The sequence below is a fragment of the Heterodontus francisci genome, chromosome 8 (assembly GCF_036365525.1).
Source record: "Heterodontus francisci isolate sHetFra1 chromosome 8, sHetFra1.hap1, whole genome shotgun sequence".
Lineage (NCBI taxonomy): Eukaryota > Metazoa > Chordata > Chondrichthyes > Heterodontiformes > Heterodontidae > Heterodontus > Heterodontus francisci.
In genome coordinates, this window is record NC_090378.1 from 17374472 (window position 1) to 17401261 (window position 26790).

Below are 26790 nucleotides of genomic sequence, written 5' to 3' on the forward strand. Positions count from 1 at the left end.
ACTGCCCTCCCTCAGCTGATGAATCAGTGCTTCTCCATGTTGAACACCACTTGGAAGAAGCACTAAGGGTAGCAAGGGCACAGAATGTACTCTGGGTGGGGGACTTCAATGTCCATCACCAAGAGTGGCTCGGTAGCACCACTGCTGGCTGAGTCCTAAAGAACAGAGCTGCGAGACCAGGTCTGTGGCAGGTGGTGAGGGAGCGAACAAGAGGGAAAAACCTATTTGACCTCGTCCTCACCAATCTATCTGTCGCAGATGCATCTGTCCACGACAGTATTGGTAGGAGTGACCATCGTACAATCCTGGAAGAGATGAAGTTCCATCTTCACATTGAGGATACATAGAAACATAGAAAATAGGAGCAGGAGTAGGCCATTCGGCCCTTCGAGCCTGCTCCGCCATTCAAAAAAGATCATGGCTGATCGTCTAATTCAGTACCCTGTTCCCGCTTTTTCCCCATATCCCTTGATCCCTTTGGCATTAAGAAATATATCTATCTCCTTCGTGAATATATTTACTGACTTGGCCTCCACTGCCTTCTGTGGCAGAGAATTCCACAGGTTCACCACCCTCAATGTGAAGAAATTTCTCCTCATCTCGGTTCGAAATGGCATACCCCGTATCCTAAGACTGTGACCCCTGGTTCTGGTCTCCCCAGTCATCGGGAACATCCTCCCTGCATCAAGCCTGTCTAGTCCTGTTAGAATTTTATAGGTTTCTCCATCGTGTTGTGTGGCACTACCACCGTGCTAAATTGGATTGATTTCAAACAGATCTAGCAACTCAAAATTGGGCATCCATGAAGCGCTGTGGGCCATCAACTGCAGCAGAATTGTATTCGGCCACAATCTGTAACCTCATAGCCTGGCACATCCCCCACTCTAACATTTCACCAAGCAAGTGCTCTTCGGGGGGGTTTAAACTAAATCAGCAGGGGAATGGGAACCTAAATTGTAGTTCCAGTGTACAGGCTGTTGAGAGTAGTGAGGTAGGGGATAAGGTTACAGGGACGCAAGAGGGCACTGGCAAGCAAGAACTTGGTTTAAAGTGTGTCTACTTCAACGCCAGGAGCATCCGGAATAAGGTGGGTGAGCTTGCAGCATGGGTTGGTACCTGGGATCCTGATGTTGTGGCCATTTCAGAGACATGGGTAGAGCAAGGGCAGGAATGGATGTTGCAGGTTCCGGGATTTAGATGTTTCAGTAAGAACAGAGAAGAGGGTAAAAGAGGGGGGGGTGTGGCATTGTTAATCAAGGAAAGTATTACAGCGGCAGAAAGGACGTTTGAGGACTCGTCTACTGAGGTAGTATGGGCCGAGGTTAGAAACAGGAGAGGAGAGGTCACCCTGTTGGGAGTTTTCTATAGACCTCCGAATAGTTCCAGAGATGTAGAGGAAAGGATAGCGAAGATGATTCTCGACAGAAGTGAGAGTAACAGGGTAGTGGTTATGGGGGACTTTAACTTTCCAAATATTGACTGGAAATACTATAGTTCGAGTACTTTAGATGGGTCTGTTTTTGTCCAGTGTGTGCAGGAGGGTTTTCTGACACAGTATGTGGACAGGCCAACCAGGGGCGATGCCACATTGGATTTGGTACTGGGTAATGAACCCGGCCAGGTGTTCGATTTAGATGTAGGTGAGCACTTTGGCGATAGTGATCACAATTCGGTTAGGTTTACCTTAGTGATGGGCAGGGACAGGTATATACCGCAGGGCAAGAATTATAGCTGGGGGAAAGGAAATTATGACGCGATTAGGCAAGATTTAGGATGTGTAGGATGGGGAAGGAAACTGCAGGGGATGGGCACAAACGAAATGTGGAGCTTATTCAAGGAGCAGCTAATGCGTGTCCTTGATAAGTATGTACCTGTCAGGCAGGGAGGAAGTTGTCGAGCGAGGGAGCCGTGGTTTACTCAAGAAGTTGAAGCGCTTGTCAAGAGGAAGAGGGCGGCTTATGTTAGGATGAGACGTGAAGGCTCAGTTAGGGCGCTTGAGAGTTACAAGCTAGCCAGGAAGGATCTAAAGGGAGGGCTAAGAAGAGCAAGGAGAGGACACGAGAAGTCATTGGCGGATAGGATCAAAGAAAACCCTAAGGCTTTCTATAGGTATATCAGGAATAAACGAATGATAAGAGTTAGAACAGGGCCAATCAAGGATAGTAGTGGGAAGTTGTGTGCGGAATCAGAGGAGATAGGGGAAGTGTTAAATGAATATTTTTCGTCAGTATTTACAGTAGAAAAAGAAAATGTTGTCGAGGAGAATACTGAGATACAGCCTACTAGGCTAGATGGGATTGAGATTCACAAGGAGGAGGTGTTAGCAATTTTGGAAAGAGTGAAAATAGATAAGTCCCCTGGGCCAGATGGGATTTATCCTAGGATTCTCTGGGAAGCCAGGGAGGAGGTTGCAGAGCCGTTGTTGTTGATCTTTATGTCGTCATTGTCGACAGGAGTAGTGCCGGAAGACTGGAGGATAGCAAATGTTGTCCCCTTGTTCAAGAAGGGGAGTAGTGACAGCCCTGGTAATTATAGACCTGTGAGCCTTACTTCGGTTGTGGGTAAAATGCTGGAAAAGGTTATAAGAGACAGGATTTATAATCATCTTGAAAAGAATAAGTTCATTTGCGATAGTCAGCACGGTTTTGTGAAAGGTAGGACGTGCCTCACAAACCTTATTGAGTTTTTCGAGAAGGTGACCAAACAGGTGGATGAGGGTAAAGCCGTGGATGTGGTGTATATGGATTTCAGTAAGGCGTTTGATAAGGTTCCCCACGGTAGGCTATTGCAGAAAATACGGAAGTATGGGGTTGAAGGTGATTTAGAGCTTTGGATCAGAAATTGGCTAGCTGAAAGAAGACAGAGGGTGGTGGTTGATGGCAAATGTTCATCCTGGAGTTTAGTTACTAGTGGTGTACCGCAAGGTTCTGTTTTGGGGCCACTGCTGTTTGTCATTTTTATAAACGACCTGGATGAGGGTGTAGAAGGGTGGGTTAGTAAATTTGCGGATGACACGAAGGTCGGTGGAGTTGTGGATAGTGTCGAAGGGTGTTGTAGGGTACAGAGGGACATAGATAGGCTGCAGAGCTGGGCTGAGAGATGGCAAATGGAGTTTAATGCGGAGAAGTGTGAGGTGATTCACTTTGGAAGGAGTAACAGCAATGCAGAGTACTGGGCTAATGGGAAGATTCTTGGTAGTGTAGATGAGCAGAGAGATCTTGGTATCCAGGTACATAAATCCCTGAAAGTTGCTACCCAGGTTAATAGGGCTGTTAAGAAGGCATATGGTGTGTTAGCTTTTATTAGTAGGGGGATCGAGTTTCGGAGCCACGAGGTCATGATGCAGCTGTACAAAACTCTGGTGAGGCCGCACCTTGAGTATTGCGTGCAGTTCTGGTCACCGCATTATAGGAAGGATGTGGAAGCTTTGGAAAGGGTGCAGAGGAGATTTACTAGGATGTTGCCTGGTATGGAAGGAAGGTCTTACGAGGAAAGGCTGAGGGACTTGGGGTTGTTTTCGTTAGAGAGAAGGAGGAGGAGAGGTGACTTAATAGAGACATACAAGATAATCAGAGGGTTAGATAGGGTGGATAGTGAGAGTCTTTTTCCTCGGATGATGATGGCAAACACGAGGGGACATAGCTTTAAGTTGAGGGGTGAAAGATATAGGACAGATGTCAGAGGTAGTTTCTTTACGCAGAGAGTAGTAGGGGCGTGGAACGCCCTGCCTGCAACAGTAGTAGACTCGCCAACTTTAAGGGCATTTAAGTGGTCATTGGATAGACATATGGATGTAAATGGAATAGTGTAGGTCAGATGATCGGCGCAACATCGAGGGCCGAAGGGCCTGTACTGCGCTGTAATATTCTAATTCTAATTCTAATTCTAAAAACCTTGTTTCAATGAAGAGTGTAGGAGGCCATGCCAGGAGCAGCACCAGCCATACCTAAAAATGAGGTGAAGCTACAACACAGGACTGCATGCATGCTGAACAGCAGAAGCAGCATGCAATAGACAGAGCTAAATGATCCCATAACCAATGGATCAGATCTAAGTTCTGCAGTCCTGCCACATCCAGTTGTGAATGCTGGTGGACAATTAAACAACTAACAGGAGGAGGAGGATCCACAAATATTCCTATCCTCAATGATGGGGGAGCCCAGTTCAAAAGACAAGGCTGAAGCATTTGCAACAATTTTCAGCCAGAAGTGCCGTTGATGATCCATCTCGGCCTCCTCCTGAGGTCCCCAGCATCACAGATGCCACTTTCAGCCAATCTGATTCACTCCACGTGATATCAAGAAATAGCTGAAGGCACTGGATACTGCAAAGGCCAGGGGCCCTGACAACATTCCGGTAATAGTACTGAAGACTTGTGCACACCAGAATTGGCAGTGCCCCTATCCAAGCTATTACAGTACAGCTACAACATTGGCATCTACCCGACAGTGTGGAATATTGCCTAGTTATGTCCTGTACACAAAAAGCAGGACAAATCCAACCTGGCCAATTATCACCCTATCAGTCTACTCTCAATCATCAGCAAAGTGATGGAAGGTGTCGTTGACAGTGCTATCAAGCGACACTTCCTTCGCAATAACCTGCTCACTGACACTCAGTTTGGGTTCCACCTGGGCCACTAGGCTCCAGACCTCACTACAGTCTTGGTCCAAACATGGACAAAAGAGTTGAACTCAAGAGGTGAGGTGAGAGTGACTGCCCTTGACATCAAGGCAGCATTTGATCGAGTATGGCATCAAGGAGCCCCAGCAAAACTGGAGTCAATGGGAATCAGTGGGAAAACTCTCTACTGGTTGGAGTCATACCTAGCACAAAGGAAGATGGTTGTGGTTGTTGGAGGTCAATCATCTCAGTCCCAAGGCATCACTGCAGGAGTTCCTCAGGGTAGAGTCCCAGGCCCAACCATCTTCAGCTGCTTCATCAATGACCTTACCTCCATCATAAGGTCAGAAGTGGGGATGTTTGCCGATGATTGCACAAAGTGTTCAGCACCATTCGCGTCTCCTCAGATACTGAAGCAATCCGTATCCGTATGCAACCAGACCTGAACATCATCCAGGCTTGGGCTGAAAAGTGGCAAGTAACATTTGCGCCACACATTGGCAAAGTCGTAATGTCACTGGATTGGTAAGTCAGAAACCCAGGCTAATGCCCTGAGGACATGGGTTCAAATCCTACCACAGCAGCTGGTGGAATTTAAATTCAATTAATTAGTAAAATTCTGGAATTAAAAGCTAGTCTCAGTAATGGTGCTATGAAACTATCATTGATTGTTGTAAAAATCCATCTGGGTCACTAATAGGGAAGGAAATCTGCAGTCTTTACCTGGTCTGGCCTACATGTGACTCCAAACCCACAGCAATGGGATTGACTCTTAACTGCCCTCTGAAATAGCCTAGCAAGCCACTGCGTTCAAGGGCAATTAGGGATGGGCAACAAATTCTGGCCTTGTCAACGATGCCCACATCCCTTCAAATAATAAAAAAAACAACTGCCAGGCAATGACCACCTCCAACAAGAAAGAATCCAACCGTCAACACTTGACATCCAATGGCAATACCAGTGCTAAATCCCCCACTAACAACATCGTGGGGGTGACCATTGACTAGAAACTGAACTGGACCAGCCATTTAAATACTGTGGCTATAAGAGCAGGTCAGAGACTGGGAATTCTGCAGCGCGTAACTCACCTCCTGACTCCCCAATGCCTGTCCACCATCTACAAGGCACAAGCCAGGAGTGTGATGGAATACGCTCCACTTGCCTGAATGAGTGCAGCTCGAACAACACTCAGGAAGCTCAACACCATCCAGGACAAAGCAGCCCACTTGATTGGCACGCCATCCGCCATCTTCAACATTTACTCCCTCTACCACCGATGCACAGTGGCAGCAGTGTGTACCATCTACAAGATGCACTGCATCAACTCACTAAGGCTCCTTCAACAGCTCCTTCCAAACCCGTCACCTCGACCACCTAGAAGGACAAGGGCAGCAGATGCATGGGAACACCACCACCTGAAAGTTCGCCTCCAAGTCACACACCATACTGATTTGGAAATATATTACCGTTCCTTCAGTGTTGATGGGTCAAAATTCTGGAACTCCCTTCCCAACAGCACTGTGTGTGTACCTACACCACATGGACTGCAGCTCAATAAGGCAGCTCTTGACCACCTTCTCAATGGCAAATAGGAATGGGCAATAAATGCTGGCGTAGCCAGTGACGCCCACATACCATGAAAAAATAAAAAAAGTATGTTGGCCTGTATTGCAAGGGGATTGGGGTACAAGAGTAAGGAGGTCTTGCTGCAATTATATAGGGCTTTGTGAGACTGTACTTGGAGCACTGTGTCAAGTTTCGGCTTCCTTACCTAAGCAAGAATATACTTGCCTTCAAGGGGATGCAATGAAGGTTCACTTGATTGATTCCTGGGATGAGAGGGTTGTCCTATGAGGAGTGATTCAGTAGAATGGGCTTATCTTCTCTGAAGATAAGGAGAGGTGATCTCATTGAAACGTATTAAGTTCTTAAAGGGTTTGACAGGACACCGAGAAGTTAGAAATGTTACTCAGAATCAAATATATGTTTTATTATTATTTTGACTTTCAGATGTTCAAAAGAAATAAAAGGAAACATTGCTGATTGTACTGGCAGCTCCTGTTCACCATGTGACATTGATCCCAACACAGGGTTGCCGAAAGGCACTTGTAAATTCTTTCCAGAGAAGAGTCAGAGTTCATCATCTTCAATAATGTACCAGCAGGGACTGCCAAATGTAAGTGGAGTCACTGGAAGGATTTATTCAAACACTGTGAACAGTTTTGTTCCTCAATATATATTTTCTTTAAAGGGGGCCTTTGTATTGGTGTCAGTGCTCTGGGAGAGTTTCACTTAAGTGGAGACCTGCAATCTCTGAGCATCACTCTCCCTTTTTCACTGCAGATTGGGAGTGACTGGTCTCCATTGGAAGGCCAATAGAAAAACCCTGCATTTTCCATGCCTCCAGTTTCCTCTTTCCGGACGTGTGGAGTCAGGCCCTGGAGAATGTTAACAGTACAGAGTTTGCCACCTTTACATTAACAGATGCTATTGATTGGGGGAGGGCAGTGTGCACATGTTGTTGTGAGCAAGTTATTCACTATAATGAGGGATTTCATGAAAAGCATTTGGCTGATCTGTCTTTTGCTTGTTTACAAATACATATTATAATGTTATCAACACATTATGGCGTAAGTTTTCAACTTTGCACCCACCTGATCTCCATTGGAATCAATGAGATGCCAATCCAGTGGGTTCTACAAGGGGTGGGTGATGCATCTGACAGATTAACCCCCAGGTGTCAAATGACCCCATTATGTGTCAGTTTGGTTCAATGGCAGCACTCGTAATTCTAAGTCAGAAGGTCATAAATTGAAGCCTCACTAAAAATTAATACATTGTAGATTGTTATGTCTTACAAGACTTTGCTTAGCATTTTTAAGCTGAGCTGTTTTTTCCCAGTTCTAGTCACAGCCCCTTTAACCCGATGCATCTTTTGTTTTAATATCCAGGTGTTTGAATTCTGTGATGATCGGACTCACAATCCTGAAGCACCAAACATGCAAAACAAAATGTGTGACCACAGGAGCACTTGGGATGTGATCAGCAAGTCAGGAGATTTCAATAACTATTTTCCACCTCATGATGGTTCACTGGTGCCAACATTTACATTTCTGCAGGCCAAAGACCGTGTGCTCTGCTTAGTCCTTGATGTTTCTGGAAGCATGGGCTCGGTAAGGACTTTTGCAAAGTTTATTTCACTGCACATATTGATTTGGATACAAGTCTTTACTGTCCCAGGCAAGACAATAATAACCAACTGAAGTCAAATTTCTCCTGTCAGTAATTTTAGCAAAAAAGACAGTGTGGGTACAAATCAACAAACCCTGTTTAATATTCATACAGAACTTTCCTTAGCATTATTGACAGGAGGAATTTTACTTCCTAAGAAGTTGAAAACAAAGACAAATTGCAGCGTTAGCAGTTTAAAACTTCCCTTTTTTATTTTGATAGAAGCTGCTTCCAACAACTCTTGGAGTGATTTTCTAACTTGTAGGTGTTAAAAATCTTCACAAGGCAGAAAGAAATCTTTATAATTTATAACGTGTTAAAACCTCATCAAATGTCTCAAATTGCTTTATTCAACACATTACCTTTGGCCTGTTGTTATGCAGATAATTGCACACAATGCCAACTACTTTTAGCCAGTATATAGTTGATAGTTACACCACGAAAGAGACAATTACCACAGATCAGCCATATAATTTCCTGCTGACTATAAATTAAGATCTTCAATGAAAAGTTGGATCTTATTATCCAAATTCTTTAACGCACGCAGTGTTTTTCATTCATTTTTGTGATGCGGGCAACGCTGGCAAGGTTGGCATCTATTGCCCATCTCTAACTGCCCTTCAGAAGATGGTGGTTAGCCTTCCTCTTTAACTTTTGTGTTTTGTTCTGAAAGCCATGATTGAATCTGCCTCCACTACTCTTTCAGGCAGTGCATTCCAGATTGTCACCACTCGCTGAGTAAAAAAGGTTTTTTCCTCATGTCGCCTTTGGTTCTTTTGCCAATCCCTTTAAATCGGTGTCCTCTGCTTCTCGACCCTTCCACCAATGGGAACAGGTGCACTACATTAGGTGGACAAAATTCTGACAGACACTGAAGACAATTCAGCCCATTAGCAACCTTTTCCCATGCCAAAGGAGCAATGGATTAAGAAGTAGCAGCCAGAAAAGAAGAGAAAGACCGACACGTGAGTCTGTGTACAAGTGACCGGGTAGCCATTGTTAGGCTGCTGTAGTGGAGTTGGAGCTTCGTGAATAGGACAGGAGGACGTTTTCCCCTTATTCCATTCCATGGTGCCTTCCCCATAGAGAGAATTGCAGCATTTCTGCAAGGAGGTTCAGCTAAGTTTCAGGGACTATTGCTGTCCTTGCTCGTGACCAACCCGATACTGCATCGATCCTTACAACAGATGACAAGATTCTGTACATAGCTTCAGGCCTTGAGAAAACAGATCACCACCCATCTTTTACTGATGGGGGTCCTAGGGCCGGCAGAGACATGTGTTGCCAACTTGGCATGTGTAACCAATCAGGCTCTTGCTCAGCTTGGCATACCTGGGGAGGGGGAATAAAGGGTTAATGGAATTGGGCAGGCACATAGGATTAGGAATATTGCTCATTTTAGAGATAAGCACCAGAGCAGACTGCAGGGTATTATTGGTGAGGTCATTTATCAGTTGCCACCTGTTCAAAAAGCCTGCTTACAGGACATTAGCTGCCTCTCTGTGACACAAGTCAGTACATCAGACTCTGCGCCTATCGCTTGTTCCCTCCTCCTCCACCCCTTCATCGTCACATGTGCCTTTTGTAACATGTTGAACTGACAAAGATAGTTCCTTGAGATATTATTGGGCAAATGTTTGTCACAACCATCTCAAATTCCTCTCTCTCCTCCTTTAATGACTGCATTAACCTGTTTCAAATACATAGATGAGTCCCTTCAGTAATGAGAAGAATTTCAGATGAATGTGTTAAATGGGGGTCACCACTGACTAAAAACTAAGCTGGACCAGTCATATAAATACCGTGGCAACAAGAGCAAGTCAGAGGCTGGGAATTCTGCAGCGAGTAACTCACTTCCTGACTCTCCAAAGCCTGTCCGCCATCTACAAGGCACAAGTCAGGAGTGTGATGGAATACTCTCCACTTGCCTGGATGAGTGCAGCTCCAACAACATGCAAGATGCTCAACATCATCCAGGACAAAGTAGCCCCGCTTGATGGGCACCCCATCCACCACCTTCAACATTTACTCTGTACACCGCTGACAACAGCACCTTCCAAACCCATGACTTCTTCCACCTAGAAGGGCAAGGGCAGCAGATGCATGGGAACACCACCCACCTGCAAGCTTCCCTCCAAACCATACACCATCCTGAATTGGAACTATATCGCTGTTCCTTCACTGTCGTTGGGTCAAAATTCTGGAACTCCCTTCCTAATAGCACTGTGGGTGCACCTACCCCACATGGACTGCAGTGGTTCAAGAAGGCAGCTTCTCAAGGAAAAATAGGGATGGGAAATAAATGCTGGCCTGGCCAGTGACGCCCACATCCCTTGAAAGAATAAAAAGAAAATTTCACCCACGAGCAGCCGACAAGATAATTTCAGGGCCTTGATTATTTTGCTTTAACTAATTTAAAAGTAGTCCTTTTATCCTTCTATCATGTCGCCAGGGGCAACTTATTCGAGGTCTATGTGCTATGAGAAATGCACCTTTATATTTCTGCTCATTTACAGTCTGATACCAATTTTATGGGTAGTGTATGGTACCGTGATAGATACAATAGAACTACTGTAATTTGCCCACAACGAGGTCAGATACAGCTGGATTAGGGCTTTTCTGATGATGCTCCTGTGAAGTGGCTTGGGATATTTTACTGTATTAAAATTCTCATCCTTATCTATCGATGGCCTTGCTGCTCCGCACTATCTCTGTGAACTTTTCCAGTCATATAATCCTCTGAGATCTCTGCACTCCTCTGGCATCCTGTGCATCTCCACCACTCCACCACTGGCAGCTGTGCCTTCAGTTGCTGAGGCCCGAAGCTCTGGAATTCCCTCTCTAAACCTCTTTTCCTCTCTAGTCCTCTCTCCTCCTTTAAGATACTTCTTAAAGGCCAATCTCGTCGGCCAAGCTTTTAGTCATCTGTTCTAATATCTCCTTATGTGGCTCGGCGTCAGATTTTGTTTGATAACGCTCCTGTGAAGTGCTTTGAGACATTTTACTATGTTAAAGGTGCTATATAAATGCAAGTTGTTGATGTGCTGGAGAAGAAAGAATTAAACTAAAAATAAAATGGGACCTCAGGAGATTATTTATTCAAATTAAATTTTTTTTAAAATTCATATTTTAAATACAGTGTATAAAGAAAACAAAACCATGACTATTTGTAAGACGTTGCATTTTATACGACTTATGCCCTCTTTGTTTAATAGGAGAATCGTATTAACAGACTCCGACAGGCAGCTGAGATATTCTTACTGCAGATCATTGAAGTACAATCACACGTTGGAATTGTTACTTTCCACAGTTCTGCAAATATTGAAACTAATTTGAAGTTGATTGAAAATGATGATGTGAGGAATGAACTTGTCCAACTTCTACCTACATTACCTAATGGGGGAACAAATATCTGTGCTGGGGTTCTGGCTGGGTTTGAGGTAGGACCTGAAAGCTTAAGGAAATTTTGATAATCCATTACTTCAATATAATGATTATATTTTTCCCACACTGACAATAACTAATTGCTTTGCAGGTACTTCGTGGTGATGACAGTGCTACGAGTGGTGATGAAATTGTCTTGCTGACTGATGGAGAGGACAGTGGAATAAGCAATTGCTTCACAGAGGTGGAAGAAAGTGGTGCTGTTATCCATACTATAGCATTTGGACCAAGTGCAGCTGCAGAATTGGAACAGCTGTCAATTATGACAGGTAATTAGCACTGAAAGGCCCTGCAATTATACCTTGAGAGACCACCATGAGAACTTCACGTCTTTGCTTCAAGCCTATTCCGCTTCACTATTGTAACAGAGGTCTTAGCTGATTTACAATAGATAACGATATGTGATCTGCTGGCACTGGATATGTGAACTTCCTCTTTTGCTAACGGGCATGTGCGGCACTCTGATCTTGCCACGCGTGCACATTGCCTGGGCCATGCTGACCGTGCTGGGCCCTCCTCACTGCCGTTCACTATAAGTGTGGCTGGGGACGCCAAGGCTAAGTACCAAAAATGCCCCCGATGCAGCTGGCTATGAGTGGGGGAGGAAGCAAAGTCCAGGGAGGGGGAATCTGAGCCCAGGGAGGTAGGCAGGAGCACATAGGAACAGGAATGGCCATCTAGCCTGTTCCATTGTTCAATGAGATCATGGTTGACCTACGCTTGGTTTGTCTAACCTTTTCGGGTGGAGGGCCGCATTACAATTTTTGCTCGGCCCACAGGACCGGTGAGCAAATTTCAAAAGATAAAGGCATTAAGAATTTATCTTACTGATAAAAACAACAAAATATGTGCATTTTTGTGAAGAGGTTTTAAATGAGAAGACTAATTTATTGACTTACTTTCTCGTCACTGTATTGAAAACTGATTTAGTGACATAGCTGGCATCGTTTTTGCTTGCATAAGTGGTCAATCTCTGCCCACACACTTGATGTAGCGTCAGATTCGGGGTTTCCCAGCAGGATTTTATAAAAAGTTGGAAAACTCCGAATCTGTCAAAGTTGAAAAAGCTTTGAAACTGTGAAACAGACAGTGCAATGTTTTTAAAACGCCTGGTCTGCAAGAAGAAGACAAAGGGAAATTTCCCACCTCTAGTCACGCAGCCCTGGCAAGGATGAGGAACAGCCCTGGGTGCAGTTTGCATCTGCGGGCCGAATGGAAACCTTTGGCGGGCTGGATCCTGGCCCGCGGGCCATATGTTGGACAACCCTGATCTATCCTAACTCCGTTTACCTACCTTGGCTCCCTATCCTTTTATATCCTTGCCTTACAAAAATCTATGGATCTCAGATTTGAAATTATTATCTAAACTAGCTTCCACTACTTTTGAGGGAGAGAGTTCTTCACTTCTATCATCTCTTGAGTCAAGAAGTGTTTCCTAACTGCTATCCTGAATGGCCTGGTTCTGAGTTTAAAGTTAGGTTCCCTTGTTCTATACTCAGAAAAAGTTTCCATCTATCTACTCTATCAATTCCTGTCAGAATCCTATAAATGTCAACCAAATCAGCACTTAACTTCACATATTCCAGGGAATACGAGCCTAGTTTATGTTATCTCTACTCATAATCTAATCCTCGGAGCCCTGGTAACATTTTGGTGAATCTGCATTCCTTCCAAGGCCAATGTATCCTTTATAAGATGTAGTGCCCAGAAAGTACACAGTACTCCAGGGCTTTGTGTAGTTGCAGCAAAACTTCCTCCCCTTTATATTCTAACCCTCTAGTTATAAAGGTTAACATTCCATTCGCCTTTATAATCATTTTTGTACCAGGCTATTACATTTAAATGGGTTTATTGGAGTTCCACTGTTCCTAGCTTTTTCCCATTTAAATAATATTTGGATTTTTTGGTCCAAAATGAATGACCTCACATTTACCTGCATTGCAATCCATCTGCTGTAGTTTCCCCCACTCATGTAATCTGTACCAGTCTCTTTGTAATTCTATATTGCTTATTAATTACTATACCATCAATCTTGTGCCATTGATAAATTTGGGGATATGGCTATCTTTTATCTATGTCATTTTTTGGCCTCCTTATCTCGAGAGACAATGGGTAAGCGCCTGGAGGTGGTCAGTGGTGTGTGGAGCAGCGCCTGGAGTGGCTATAAAGGCCAATTCTAGAGTGACAGGCTCTTCCACAGGTGCTGCAGAAAAGTTTGTTTGTCGGGGCTGTTACACAGTTGGCTCTCGCCTTGCGCTTCTGTCTTTTTTCCTTCAAACTGCTGAGTCTCTTCGACTCGCCACACTTTAGCCCCGCCTTTATGACTGCCCGCCAGCTCTGGCGAACGCTGGCAACTGACTCCCATGACTTGTGATCAATGTCGCAGGACTTCATGTCGTGTTTGCAGACGTCTTTAAAGCGGAGACATGGACGGCCGATGGGTCTGATACCAGTGGCGAGCTCGCTGTACAATGTGTCTTTGGGGATCCTGCCATCTTCCATGCGGCTCACATGGCCAAGCCATCTCAAGCGCCGCTGACTCAGTAGTGTGTATAAGCTGGGGATGTTGGCCTCCTCGAGGACTTCTGTGTTGGAGATACGGTGGTCCTGCCAGCTGATGCCAAGTATTGTCTGGAGGCAGCGAAGATGGAATGAATTGAGACGTCGCTCTTGGCTGACATTCGTTGTCCAGGCCTCGCTGCCATAGAGCAAGGTACTGAGGACACAGGCTTGATACACTCGGACTTTTGTGTTCCGTGTCAGTGCGCCATTTTCCCACACTGTCTTGGCCAGTCTGGACATAGCAGTGGAAGCCTTTCCCATGTGCTTGTTGATTTCTGCATCTAGAGACAGGTTACTGGTGATAGTTGAGCCAAGGTAGGTGAACTCTTGAACCACTTCCAGAGCGTGGTCGCCGATATTGATGGATGGAGCATTTCTGACGTCCTGTCCCATGATGTTTGTTTTCTTGAGGCTGATGGTTAGGTCAAATTCGTTGCAGGCAGCCGCAATCCTGTCGATGAGACTCTGCAGGCACTCTTCAGTGTGAGATGTTAAAGCAGCATCGTCAGCAAAGAGGAGTTCCCTGATGAGGACTTTCCATGCTTTGGACTTCGCTCTTAGACGGGCAAGGTTGAGCAACCTGCCCCCTGATCTTGTGTGGAGGAAAATTCCTTCTTCTGAAGACTTGAACGCATGTGAGAGCAGCAGGGAGAAAAAAATCCCAAAAAGTGTGGGTGCGAGAACACAGCCCTGTTTCACGCCACTCAGGATAGGAAAGGGGTCTGATGAGGTGCCGCTATGTTGACTTGTGCCTTTCATATTGTCATGGAATGAGGTGATGATACTTAGTAGCTTTGGTGGACATCCAATCTTTTCTAGTAGTCTGAAGAGACCACGTCTGCTGACGAGGTCAAAGGCTTTGGTGAGATCAATGAAAGCAATGTAGAGGGGCATCTGTTGTTCACGGCATTTCTCCTGTATCTGACAAAAGGAGAACAGCATGTCAACAGTCGATCTCTCTTCTCGAAAGCCACACTGTGCCTCAGGGTAGACGCGCTCGGCCGGCTTTTGGAGCCTGTTTAAAGCGACTCGAGCAAAGACTTTCCCCACTATGCTGAGCAGGGAGATTCCACGGTAGTTGTTGCAGTCACCGCGGTCACCTTTGTTTTTATAGAGGGTGATGATATTGGCATCGCGCATGTCCTGAGGTACTGCTCCCTCGTCCCAGCACAGGCAAAGTAGTTCATGTAGTGCTGAGAGTGTAACAGGTTTGGCACTCTTGATTATTTCAGGGGTAATGCTGTCCTTCCCAGGGGCTTTTCCGCTGGCTAGAGAATCAATGGCATCACTGAGTTCTGATTTTGTTGGCTGTACGTCCTGCTCATCCATGACTGGTAGAGGCTGAGCTGCATTGAGGGTAGTCTCAGTGACAACATTCTCCCTGGAGTACAGTTCTAGGTAGTGCTCAACCCAGCGGTCCATCTGTTTGCGTTGGTCAGTGATTATTTCCCCTGATTTAGATTTGAGGGGGGTGATCTTCTTGATGCTTGGCCCAAAAGCTCTCTTAATGCCAACATACATTCCTCTGATGTTTCCGGTGTCTGAGGCCAGCTGAATATGACTGCATAGGTGTTGCCAGTAGTCATTGCGCAGCGCCTAGCTGTTCTTTGTGCAGTGCTTCTGGCTGCTTTAAGTGCTACGGATGTTAACTCGCTGGGGGCTTTCTTGTAGTTCAATAGTGCAATGCGCTTAGCAGCTATGACAGGTTCCAGCTCTTCATTATGAGATTGAAACCAGTCTGCATTTCTCTTCGCATGTTTGCCGTAGGTGGTCAAAGCTGACTCATAGATGGCGTCTCTGATGTGGGCCCACTTGGTCTCAGAATCCTCTGTGGGAGTGTTTTGTGGGAGTGAATTTAGAAATTTTTGTAACAGCTGTGGATGCGAAATTCTGCTCGTGTTGATGCGCGGTTGGCCCTTTTTAGAATGATGCAACTTCTTTTGTCTGAGTCTAACCTTGCTGCACACCAGGGAGTGGTCGGTGTCGCAGTCCGCACTGTGGAAGCTGCGTGTGATTTGAACACTGTTTAAGGAGGCTCGCCTTGTGATGATGAGGTCTAGCTGGTGCCAATGACCCGATCTTGGGTGCCTCCATGAAACCTGGTGACATGGTTTAGTGTGAAAGAACGAGTTGGTGATGCAGAGGTTATGATAGGTACACAACTCAAGCAGTCTCTGCCCATTCTCATTCATCCTTCCAACGCCATAGCGCCCAAGGCAGGAGGGCCATGAGTCATGGTCGGCCCCAACCCTGGCATTAAAGTCCCCCAGCAGGAACAGGTGTTCGGTGTTGGGGATGCTCCTAATGATATTATGGAGTTCCTCGTAGAACTGGTCTTTAGCTTCAGTGTTGGTGCATAGATGCTGAGTAGGTGTACTGGACCAGAGGTGGTGAGCAGTTGGATGGACAGTATGCGTTCCGAGCCATTTGAGGGAGGCTCTATCATGCTGAGCAAGGAGTTTCTGATGGCGAAGCCCACTCCATGCTGTCTTGGTCCTTCAGGATCCCTCCCCTGCCAGAAGAAGGTGTAGTCTTGCTCTGCTAGAGATCCACTCGCGGGGAGGCGTATCTCCTGAAGTGCTGCAATGTCTACATTGAGTCTGCTGAGCTCATTGTTAATGATGGCGGTCTTCCGAGAATCATTGATTTGTGTAAGGCCTTCCGACAGGCCAGGACACATAGTTCTGACGTTCCAGCTTGCAAAGCGAAAGGCTGGTTCCTTCTTTCCTTTTTTCATGTTGTTTGGTGCGGTGTTGCAGTCCACCTTTCGGGCAATGACCCTGAGCTCCAAGCACCCATTGAAGCAGGTGGACTGTGGCGGGACAGAACCTTATTGACCGGGGGCTGCCCGGTTTGAGGCGGGCGGTAGCTGTCCAGTGAGGTGCGATGACCTCTCCCACCGACAAAGGCAACCCGTGGCGCCCAATCTCTACGCCAATTGAGCTGGACATAACCTGTAACTGCTGCCTTCCGTGTTGTTTCAGTCGCTGTGAGGCGACTATGGAGTGACCTCTCCATGGCGCATGCCTGGGCGAATGTATGGAGGTTGAGAGTTGCCCAATCGTCAAAACCCCCCTCTCGGCCTTTCTGGTGGGGTCCAAAGGAGTGCAGAGCACGATATTAACTATGTCATTAACTGTCAATAATAGAGGCCCTAGGTAAAAATTTAAAATAAATCTGAATCAGGAGCTCAACCTGCCTCAATACCAGCCACTTCCAGTAAGCAGGATGAAGAGCATGCAACCAATCCACTCACGGTAGGTGGGTTAATTATTTAAATCTTATAATGAGGCTGCCTGGCTTTATGTTAATAGTCATTCTATTCTTAACTCATCGGCTGGGTTTCCCAGGCCTTGAGAAATCCAACAGGTGGAAGGCGACAAGAAAGGCTGATTCCATGAGATAAGTGGCTTTCCAGCACTGCTTGTGGACCTGGAGGAGCAGCAGTGATCCCCCAGCTTCAATAAGCTACTCAGTAAACCATCACTCCACCAACGGACCACCCCCAACCATCCCCTCGGCATCGGACTCACCCGACCACCATTGGACCCTCCTTTATCAGATTCCCCCCAACTGCAATCAAAACCCCCAACCAACAAGTGTTCTCCCACCATCTGTGGACCCCCACCCCCGCCCCATCACCATCTGCTCTTCCTGACCAGCATCAGACATGCTGCACTTTCCTACCACCTGCTCCCTCCAACTAGCATTTGATTCCTCCTACCATCCACTCCTCCTCCACCAACCAGCACTGGATCACCCCTCCTTCAATTGGGACTCCCCTATTGGGCACACCTGATCTCTTCGACTGTGGCCTTGTGTTGCAGGCTTACCCGCCTGACAGGCCACCCACCTGTTAATCAGGCTGCCTTTGGGTGGGAAACCAACAGAAAACAATTAAAGGAGCCTTGCAGTTAAAAGCTGCAGGACATTTCAGAAACCTATTCTTTCAAACTGCGCCCTGTACTGAAAGCACATCTGGTCTAAAATCCAGACCAATGTCACAGAAGAATCAAAGACGACAGCGGTTCAAGAAGGTGGCTCACCACCACCTTTTCAAGGGCAATTAGGGTGGGCAATAAATGCTGGCCCAGCCAGCGACGTCCACATCCAACGAACGAATAAAAAATAACAGAACAATAAAACCATATGCGCGTGTATATTTCAGACCCCAAGCTTCCTGTTAAAATTACGGGGAAGGGTGAGAGGCAAGGACATAGTGACTAATGTCTGGCTGCCATTTTACACTCCTTGCCTGCTCCATTCCCACTGGACGGTCAGGGTTAACATTCATGTTAAATAAATTTATTCCCAACTGTGTTTCTCTTTGGGCAGACTTTTGTCAAATTGTGGCGTGTCATTTTGAATTAAAGTTTTAACTGGCATTGGCCATGAGTTTTATCTATGTTTATAAGATATTTTCCTTTTCATTCTTAAGGGGGTTTACAGTTTGCTGCCACTGATAACCTGGATACAAATGGATTAATCGACGCCTTCACTGGATTAGTATCAGGAAATGGAGACATTAGTCAACAGTCAATTCAGGTTTGATTACCCTTCAGAGAAATGACTTTCCAATAATTCTTGTGCCAACCGCATGCTTTACAGTAAAGTATAACAATTCTATTTGTTTGGTCCCAGCTTGAAAGTTCTGGAATGAGGATTATGTCCAACGGTTGGTTGAATGGTACAGTTTTTATCGATAAAACTGTTGGGAACGATACGTTTTTTGTAATTACGTGGGAGACACAGACACCAGATGCATTTGTAAATGACCCCAGTGGAAAGATGTACAGCAACAGTGACTTTAAGATAGATAAAACTGTACATACAGCTCGTCTTAAGATTCCTGGCACTGCAAAGGTATGCATCAAAATACATCCTCCAATTCTTCATATTTTGCAGTCTATTACCTATCAATTGAACCTTTTTTCCTGGTACTATTGTCTAAGTGCAGCCTTCTTACTGCCATCCATAAGAACATAAGAAATAGGAGCAGGAATAGGCCATTCGGCCCCTCAAGCCTGCTCTGCCATTCAATCAGATCATAGCTGATCTGATTGTGGTCTTAACTCCACTTTCCTACCTGCCCCCCATAACCAGTGACTCCCTTTGTAGATCAAAAATCTGTCTAACTCAGCCTTGAATATATTCAATGACCCAGCCTCCACTGCTGTCTGGGGAAGTGAATTCCAAACACTAATGATCCTCTGAGAGAATTCTATTCAGACAAGTCCCAATCTATACAACAGTTTTTGTGTGTTCTCTGTCATTAACCAGTTGATTACACAGTCCAAATGGAATGAGGCAAATGGTTTCTTTTCCTGGCTGTTCCCACATAGTGAAATGTATCACTTCTGAATGGTACAGCTTCCAGTGCATTGGTGAGAAAGCTGGGTACGAAGAAACATTCATTCAATTTGGATGACAGCCTTGGGACTTAACACATGGGAGGCACCACAATTAAGTCTAATCCTCAGTTCATTACTTTCACACAGGAAGGTTCTAGCGATGTTTTCTGGATAACAATTAGGAGTAGATGTCCTGACCATTCCTTCCCTCCTCACCATGTGGCACTGAAGCCAAATGTAGATCCTCAGTGGAGATCAGCTCAGTCAGCAATCGAATTTGGGACTTTCCTGAATTGTATGGAACAAGTCATTGAGGGAGCTCCTACCTGTCCTACAATTAACATTGAATATTTGTTTCCCAGACAGGACCTTGGATGTACAGTATCCTGAATCCTGGAACCGAACAGGTTATAACCATCACAGTAACATCCCGAGCAGCAGATGAGAAAGTTCCCCCAGTCACTGTCAATGCGTATATCAGCAGAAAGGATTCATTTAGCCCGATGATAATCTATGCGGAAGTCAGTCAGGGATTTTTACCGGTCCTGTTTGCGAAAGTGACAGCTATTATTGAACGTCCTACTGGGTCTCCAGTTGAACAGGATCTGTCTGATGACGGCCTAGGTAGGATACATAACATGACCCTGTGAAATAGAATGTATACTTTCATTGTAAGTATCAGAAATGTGGATATATCCCCAATATTAGCTTCTTTTCCATAGAAAGTATTCCTAAGAAAGTACAGAAAGTCTTTATGACATGGGTTAGCTTTGGCAGGTCTTTGCATTTTTCGTTGCCAATCCAATAATCTGGCCTTGTGAGAATGGCGCCTCCCCTCACTCTACCAATGCATTAAAATAAGGAATGAGGCAGGATTAAGGGCTGGTAACTAAGGCTCCGTTCATTAGGGAGTTCTGTGCCCCTGCTCTCAGTTAGACCTGGTGGAGCAACAGCAGAGCTACATCTACTCTCACCAGGCATATCTACCTGATACCTGGAGGAAGTGGGGCCCACCTGAGGATCCAGGTCAGATTTGATCATGAGGTAAAAAGAATATTTTTCAAAATGTCGCAGAAATCTCCTTGATTTAGGATTGGTGGGCACAGACTCCGACCTTTGTCTGAAAGGTCAGGGTGCTCAGAATTTCATATCCGCCCCGCCACACCTCCATTCCCAGTCAGGCAACATCTGCAGGTGGAGGCTGCAGAAAGTACAGGCCCCCACAGTAAGGTGAAGGAGGCATGAGCGAGCGTTCCCAGCCTCCTGCCTCATTCTCTAGTTCATTGGCTAGCTGGCTGCCTCAGAGCAGCATTGCTGAATAAAGTACTGTGGCCAGCATGGATCCCGGGAACAGGCTGAAGAATTCTAGATGAGCCCTGATTTGACTTTCTAAAGCACTGCCCCCAAGTCCTTCAATCCAACCTCACAACCCTTGTCATTAGTGAATACTCATGTAGCGACAGTAAGATCCTTCATTTTGCAGGATTTAACAAGCGTTATCCATAATACTAATATTCCATGATCCTCTGAGTACACTGTTGTTTACCTTCTCTTGCTTTCAGGTGCTGATTTGAACAGGCATGATGGTGTTTACTCTAAGTATTTCCTCAGTTTTAATGGAGGCGGAAGATACAACCTTAAAGTGCGTGTCCAGGGAAAGGAAGGGACTACAAGGATGGCAATCAGAAGATGGGGATATTCCATGTATATACCAGGATACACAGTAAATGGTAATAAACATTTGGCAATGGCAAAGAATATGCAGAGATGCGATCACCATGGTGTATGATTTTATGTCAGGGTGAACTATTGAGTTGTAAGTTTGCTATATAAACTCAGTGCTATCTGTCTGTGGTCCTACCACAGCTGCAAGTTAACTGGCCATGCTTCTACTTTATAATTGTAAAGCACAGGAGTTTAGATCATACTTGCATCAAGCCCGAGGGTAAATGGTTTATAGGGGATGATTGCTCTGATCTGTGTTATTTCTCTTATTGATGGGAATCTATGATAGTTCTCCATCTCCGATGCCAACCAGCATTATACACCTCCTGATCATGTTATCTTAAAACAAAGGTGCATTTCTTGAGGCTTTTCCAGAATTAAATCAAACCAAATATCAGGTTAAAACAACTAAGAGAGTTCAACTAAAACAGATATTTGGGCCTTCTGCCTCATCTCCCCCAGCTGCAAGTGAATCCTGGGGTGAGGCAGCATCCCTCCCTCTATGAGAAAGTGATGAGTTATTACTTACTAACTCTCCCACACTGTTTAACCAATTTTGTGGGAAATTGCACGCATGTCCTGTAGGTAAAGACATAATGCACGTCTCTGTTAAAGGATAGTGTTGGTTAAGTCTGTGTAGTCTGGATCTAAATGATGCACGTCTTTCTTTTCACATAGGCAATATTCATACAAATCCACCAAGACCTCCAGTCAATGAGGAAGATCTTCAGGCTCAGTTAGGAAGCTTCAGCAGGGTCAAATCAGGAGGATCAATTTCAGTTCCGACAGGAACTCCCATTGTTGACTTTCCACCATGTAAAATCACAGACCTTCAAGCAATAATAGTCAAAAATAAAGTTGAGCTGGAATGGACAGCACCAGGAGAAGACTATGATCAGGGAGCAGGTAATTGTTGCTGAATTCAAGTTATCTGTAAGGAATTTTTCTTTGTAGGGGTGAATTGAATGGATAGTTGATGAATTCTGCTGACCAATGGAGATATCACATACAGAACAAAAACACCGACACACTGGATGAGAGGGACCAAGGAATATTGAAGACCAGGCAAAGCTTAGTGCTATGGGATGGTATTGGCGTAGAATGTGCCATTGGCTGCCTGTTGTTCTGTTTCCAGGGATGTATGATGTGAGAAGAAGGGCAAGACAGGAGAGGGCCGTACAGGCATGAAAAGTAAACAAATATAAATCAAACAGGAAGGATTTTTAAAAATTTAGACCCCAAGGGGAAGAGACAATGATGTAAAAATGTTTAAAACAGAAATGAAATTTATACAGCACCTTATCAGTTCCTCAGAGCTGTGAGGCTGTGCAATTCACTTCCAGACTCAAGATTAGATTGAATAGGTGGATGAAGTAAATGAGGGTGAAGGAATATGGGAACAGAGTGAGTAAATGTGATTAGGACTATTTGTTCACATACCATACTATACCACCAAGGCTTGACTTGGCCTCCAATATTTCTTGGTCCCTTGCTTCCTGCAGGCCAATGCTTTTCTTCTGTGTGTGGTATCTCCGCTGGCCGAAATGGATGAGTCGGGCTAAATGACCTATTTCCATTTTGTAACTTCCAGGTAGTCCATGACTTTTGAAGTGCAGTCACTGCTGTTACGTAAGCAAACACAGCAGCTGAAGTGAGCCAGCATGGCATGTCAAACAGCGGCGAAATAATAGTGAATATTCCAATCGCTGTGTCAGCCAATGTGTTGGTGGCGGGGCTCGACTTGAGGTTTTAATTTACTCATAAACAGAGTCTCCAAACTCATCATCAAAACCACAGCAGACAGAGGGTTGGATTTTACCAGCTGTTTGGAGATGGCTGGGGAGACGGGAGGGCTGGTAAAATGGTGTTGGAAGGCACGGGAGGGGAACCCGACGTCTTCCTGCTGCCACAGCATATTACCAGCGGCAGGCACCTCAGCAGCACAGCCACCCACCAGGTGGCTAATTGTGGCAATTGAGTGCCCAAATAAGCCCCACCTCTTGCCCCTGCCGCATTTTACCAGAGTTGAGAGGGGCCACTGCCACATAAGGAGATGGCCAGGTAAACCCTGGCAGCCTCCAAGCGGGTTCCCAGGGGAGGGTGGAGGTGGTGGGGCCTCCTTTATGGCTGCTCCATGGTCCCTCTCCCTCCCAGCGGCAATGGCCACCCCTACGGTTATGGAGCCACAAATGGAAAGTTTCCCCCTCTCCCGATTGTTGGAGCCTGCCTGCCTGACTCCGGCATACTTAAAAACAAAACTTACCTTGGCTTCAAGGGCGTCTTGCCATGGACATGCCCTCTCCTTCATCCTGGAGCCTCAGCAGTGGCCATGTCCACCAGTGGCGCTGCGGAGGCTGCCAATCAGAGGGCTGGCAGCTCTGGGAGGTGGGCTGCCATTCTCAATTGGGTGGCCGTCCCGACAGTGGCTTCTTAATTGGTGCTGTTGGTAATGCCGCCCCTGGGTTCCACTGCTCCTCAGCATGGTGTTGGGTCCTGCTTTCTGTCCTGGCAGTGGAACTTCTAACCCGCTTGAAAAATTCAGCCCAGCGTCTCTTGTGTACGGCAGGATTATTTCTCCAGCAAAATATAATAAGTAGAAGATAATTACATCATACTAAATTGATTATTTTTTTAGATTTAGATTTAGATTTAGAGATACAGCACTGAAACAGGCCCTTCGGCCCACAGTGTCTGTGCCGACCATTAACCACCCATTTATACTAATCCTACACTAATCCCATATTCCTACCACATCCTCACCTGTCCCTATATTCCCCTACCACCTAACTATACTAGGGGCAATTTATAATGGCCAATTTACCTATCAACCTGCAAGTCTTTTGGCTGTGGGAGGAAACCGGAACACCCGGAGGAAACCCACGCAGACATAGGGAGAACTTGCAAACTCCACACAGGCAGTACCCTCCAGCAAAAGGAGAAGTATTGTATAATGCAAATTATGTGCATAAAATCAGTCCCAACTACTTACCACAGTTTGCAATAATTTCTATTCTGGCCGTGACTTGTACTGTTACTGCACTTAAGTCATGAAATAATTGACCAGTCAATATGCTTCAGGTGATGTTGGTGGAGGGATAAATGTTGATCAATACACCTAGGGAACTCCATTTCCCTTCATCAAATAGTACCACTGCATAGTTTTTATTCATTTGAATAAAATTATTTTATTGTCTCAATTGAAAGATAGCCACTCTGACAATGTAGCAGTTCAAAGTGTCAGCCTGGACTATAAGCTCAAAATTTGGGATAGAGGTTTGAATTCTCAACCTTCTGATCTGGAGGCGAGAATGCTATGAATGGGTCATGATGTTGTTTAGTCAGTAAACCGGGCTTTTCTTTCAAGTAGTCTGCTTCGCAAAATATTCCAAGTTGCTCAGTTCACAGTGAAAACAGATCTTAGTTCAGACAGATTTGAACTTGTTAATATTGGGATTACTCTTGTGTTTGCTAGGCTAGCTTGGCAAACCATGCCAAACAAATTGGACCTGCAAGATGATTCTTGTCTGTAAAAGCTTGACATTCGATGTATACGGAGTTTGAATGGTTGCAGACTTACTAATGAGATTCTTCACTTAGTACCAAATAAAGAGAATTTCAGATTAACTCTTAGAGCTATTAAACTATGGGCAAAAATTGTGGAATGCACTTTAATATGCTTTGATTCCTTGGTGATGTTTTATGGGCCATGCTTCTAGCAAGAACCTGTCAGTTGAATGCTAATGCATTTGCATCTACATTAGTACACAAATTTTTCTACTCATGACCAAATGGTCAGAAAGTGATTTGGAATCAGCTGCTGTCTAATCACATACATATGCGAACACACACACACACGCACACACGCACACACACACACACGAAACAGGAGATATCACTTATCATTGGGATGTGACTGAGAAAAAACTGAAGAGTAATAAAAGAAAATGAAATGAGTGCACATAGTTTTGAAATTAACATCTGATGTTGAGCATGACATACACCAACAACAACTTGTTTTATATAGCACCTTTAACGTAGTAAAATATCCCAAGATGGTTCACAAGAGCGTAATCAGGCATAATTTGACACGGGGCACATAGTAAGATATTAGGACAGGTGACCAAAAGCTTGGCCAGAGAGGTAGGTTCTATGGAGCTTCTTAGAGGCAGAGACAGAGAGGTCTATTGCAGCAGATACAAGTTCCAACAAGCAATTAAGTTAAATGACAATTTTTCACAAAAATGTTATACTGATGGATTTGTACTATAAATTGAATTGTACTGACGCTTTAAAAAAAAACACATTGGCCATCTAATTGATTTATGAGGATCAATATAGTCTTGACAATTGTTATCAATGCCCTCTCCACCAAAAGTCAATCTTTGTCTATTTGTGAGTGCTCTGTCTGTGTAATCTATAGTGATTTACTACAGTGGGAAAAGGATCAGCCACTTTCAATCATATGTAAATGAATTCATTTATTTTTAATGTTTTCTGTTTCTTTTCTTAGCATCTCGCTATGAGATGAGAATGAGTGACAACCTCCTCCAGCTACGAGACATTTTCTCAGCAGCTACACTGGTTAACTTGGCCAACTTGAATCCACGACCTTATGGCTCCAGGGAAACAGTTGCAATTGTTCCCGAAAATATAGAACTGCAAAATGGGACAATGATCTACTTCGCTCTCCGTGCACATGATAAAAACAGTCAGCCCTCTCAAGTGTCAAATATAGCTAAGGTTTCTGTCTTTGTTCCATTGATTGTGTACCCAAATGGCATTAATATATCAGAGATGGTTTTAATTATAGCTGTTGTTGCAATTATTGTATGCTTGATTGCTGGGATCACCAATTGCGTTGTGGACAAAATAAGTCAAAAGACAATGCTCGTAGATGAAGAAGAATTAATAGCTGATGTCTAATATCCTTACAGTAGAAATCAATGTGCAGCAGGCCATGAATGAGGCTTAAAATCCAAACACATTCAAATTACACTTTATACAGATGTCGACTTCCACGAACTTCCACAATATTTCTCCCCATCATCTGCTGTAGCTTAAGCAGGAGATTCATGGAAACCCCAGAAAAAGACTTTTTCTTTTTTTTATTCTTTCAGAGAATGCAGGCTTCGCTGGCTAGGCCAGCATTTATTGCCCCTCCCTAATGCCCTTGAGAAGGTGGTGGTGAGCTGCCATCTTGAACTGCTGCAATCCTTAGGGTGTAGGTACACAAAATTTACACCATTCTTCCAGGATTTCAGGAGAATTCATATGAAAATACAAACATACGGATTAGGAACTGGAGTAGGCCACTCAGCCCTTCAAGTCTGCTCCACCATTCAATAAGTTCATGGCTGAACTAATTACTCCACATTTCCACCTACCCCTGATAACCTTCCACCCCCTTGCTTATCAAGAATCTATCTACCTCTGCCTTAAAAATTTTCAAAGACTCTGTTTCCACTGCCTTTTGAGGAAGAGAGTTCTAAAGAGTCACAACCCTCTGAGAGAAAAAAATTCGCCTCAACTCTGTCTTAAAGGGGCAGCCCCTTATTTTTAAACAGTGACCCCTAGTTCTAGATTCTCCCACAAAGCGAAACATTCTTTACACATCCACCCTGTCAAGACCCCTCAGGATCTTATATGTTTCAATCAGCTCACCTCTTACTCTTCTAAATTCCAGTGGATACAAGCTGAGCTGGTCCAACCTTTCCTCATGAGACAACTCTCCCATTCTAGGTAGTAATCTAGTAAACCTTCTCTATACTGCTTCCAACGCATTTACATCCTTCCTTAAATAAGGAGACCAGTACTGTACACAGTACTCCAGATGTGGTCTCACCAGTGCCTTGTA

General features: G+C 44.9%; 1 protein-coding gene across 1 annotated transcript in view; it reads left to right on the forward strand.

Moving 5' to 3' along the window:
* Window positions 1–25859, forward strand: part of LOC137373182 (calcium-activated chloride channel regulator 1-like) — a 38232-nt gene extending 12373 nt beyond the window's left edge. The window contains exons 5-14 of the mRNA XM_068038037.1: window positions 6634–6799; window positions 7575–7796; window positions 11070–11294; window positions 11390–11567; window positions 18299–18405; window positions 18502–18723; window positions 19574–19835; window positions 20774–20941; window positions 21615–21842; window positions 25447–25859. Coding sequence (XP_067894138.1) covers window positions 6634–6799; window positions 7575–7796; window positions 11070–11294; window positions 11390–11567; window positions 18299–18405; window positions 18502–18723; window positions 19574–19835; window positions 20774–20941; window positions 21615–21842; window positions 25447–25859 — 2191 coding nt within the window. The remainder of the gene's footprint in view (window positions 1–6633; window positions 6800–7574; window positions 7797–11069; window positions 11295–11389; window positions 11568–18298; window positions 18406–18501; window positions 18724–19573; window positions 19836–20773; window positions 20942–21614; window positions 21843–25446) is intronic.
* Window positions 25860–26790: the final 931 nt, after the last annotated feature.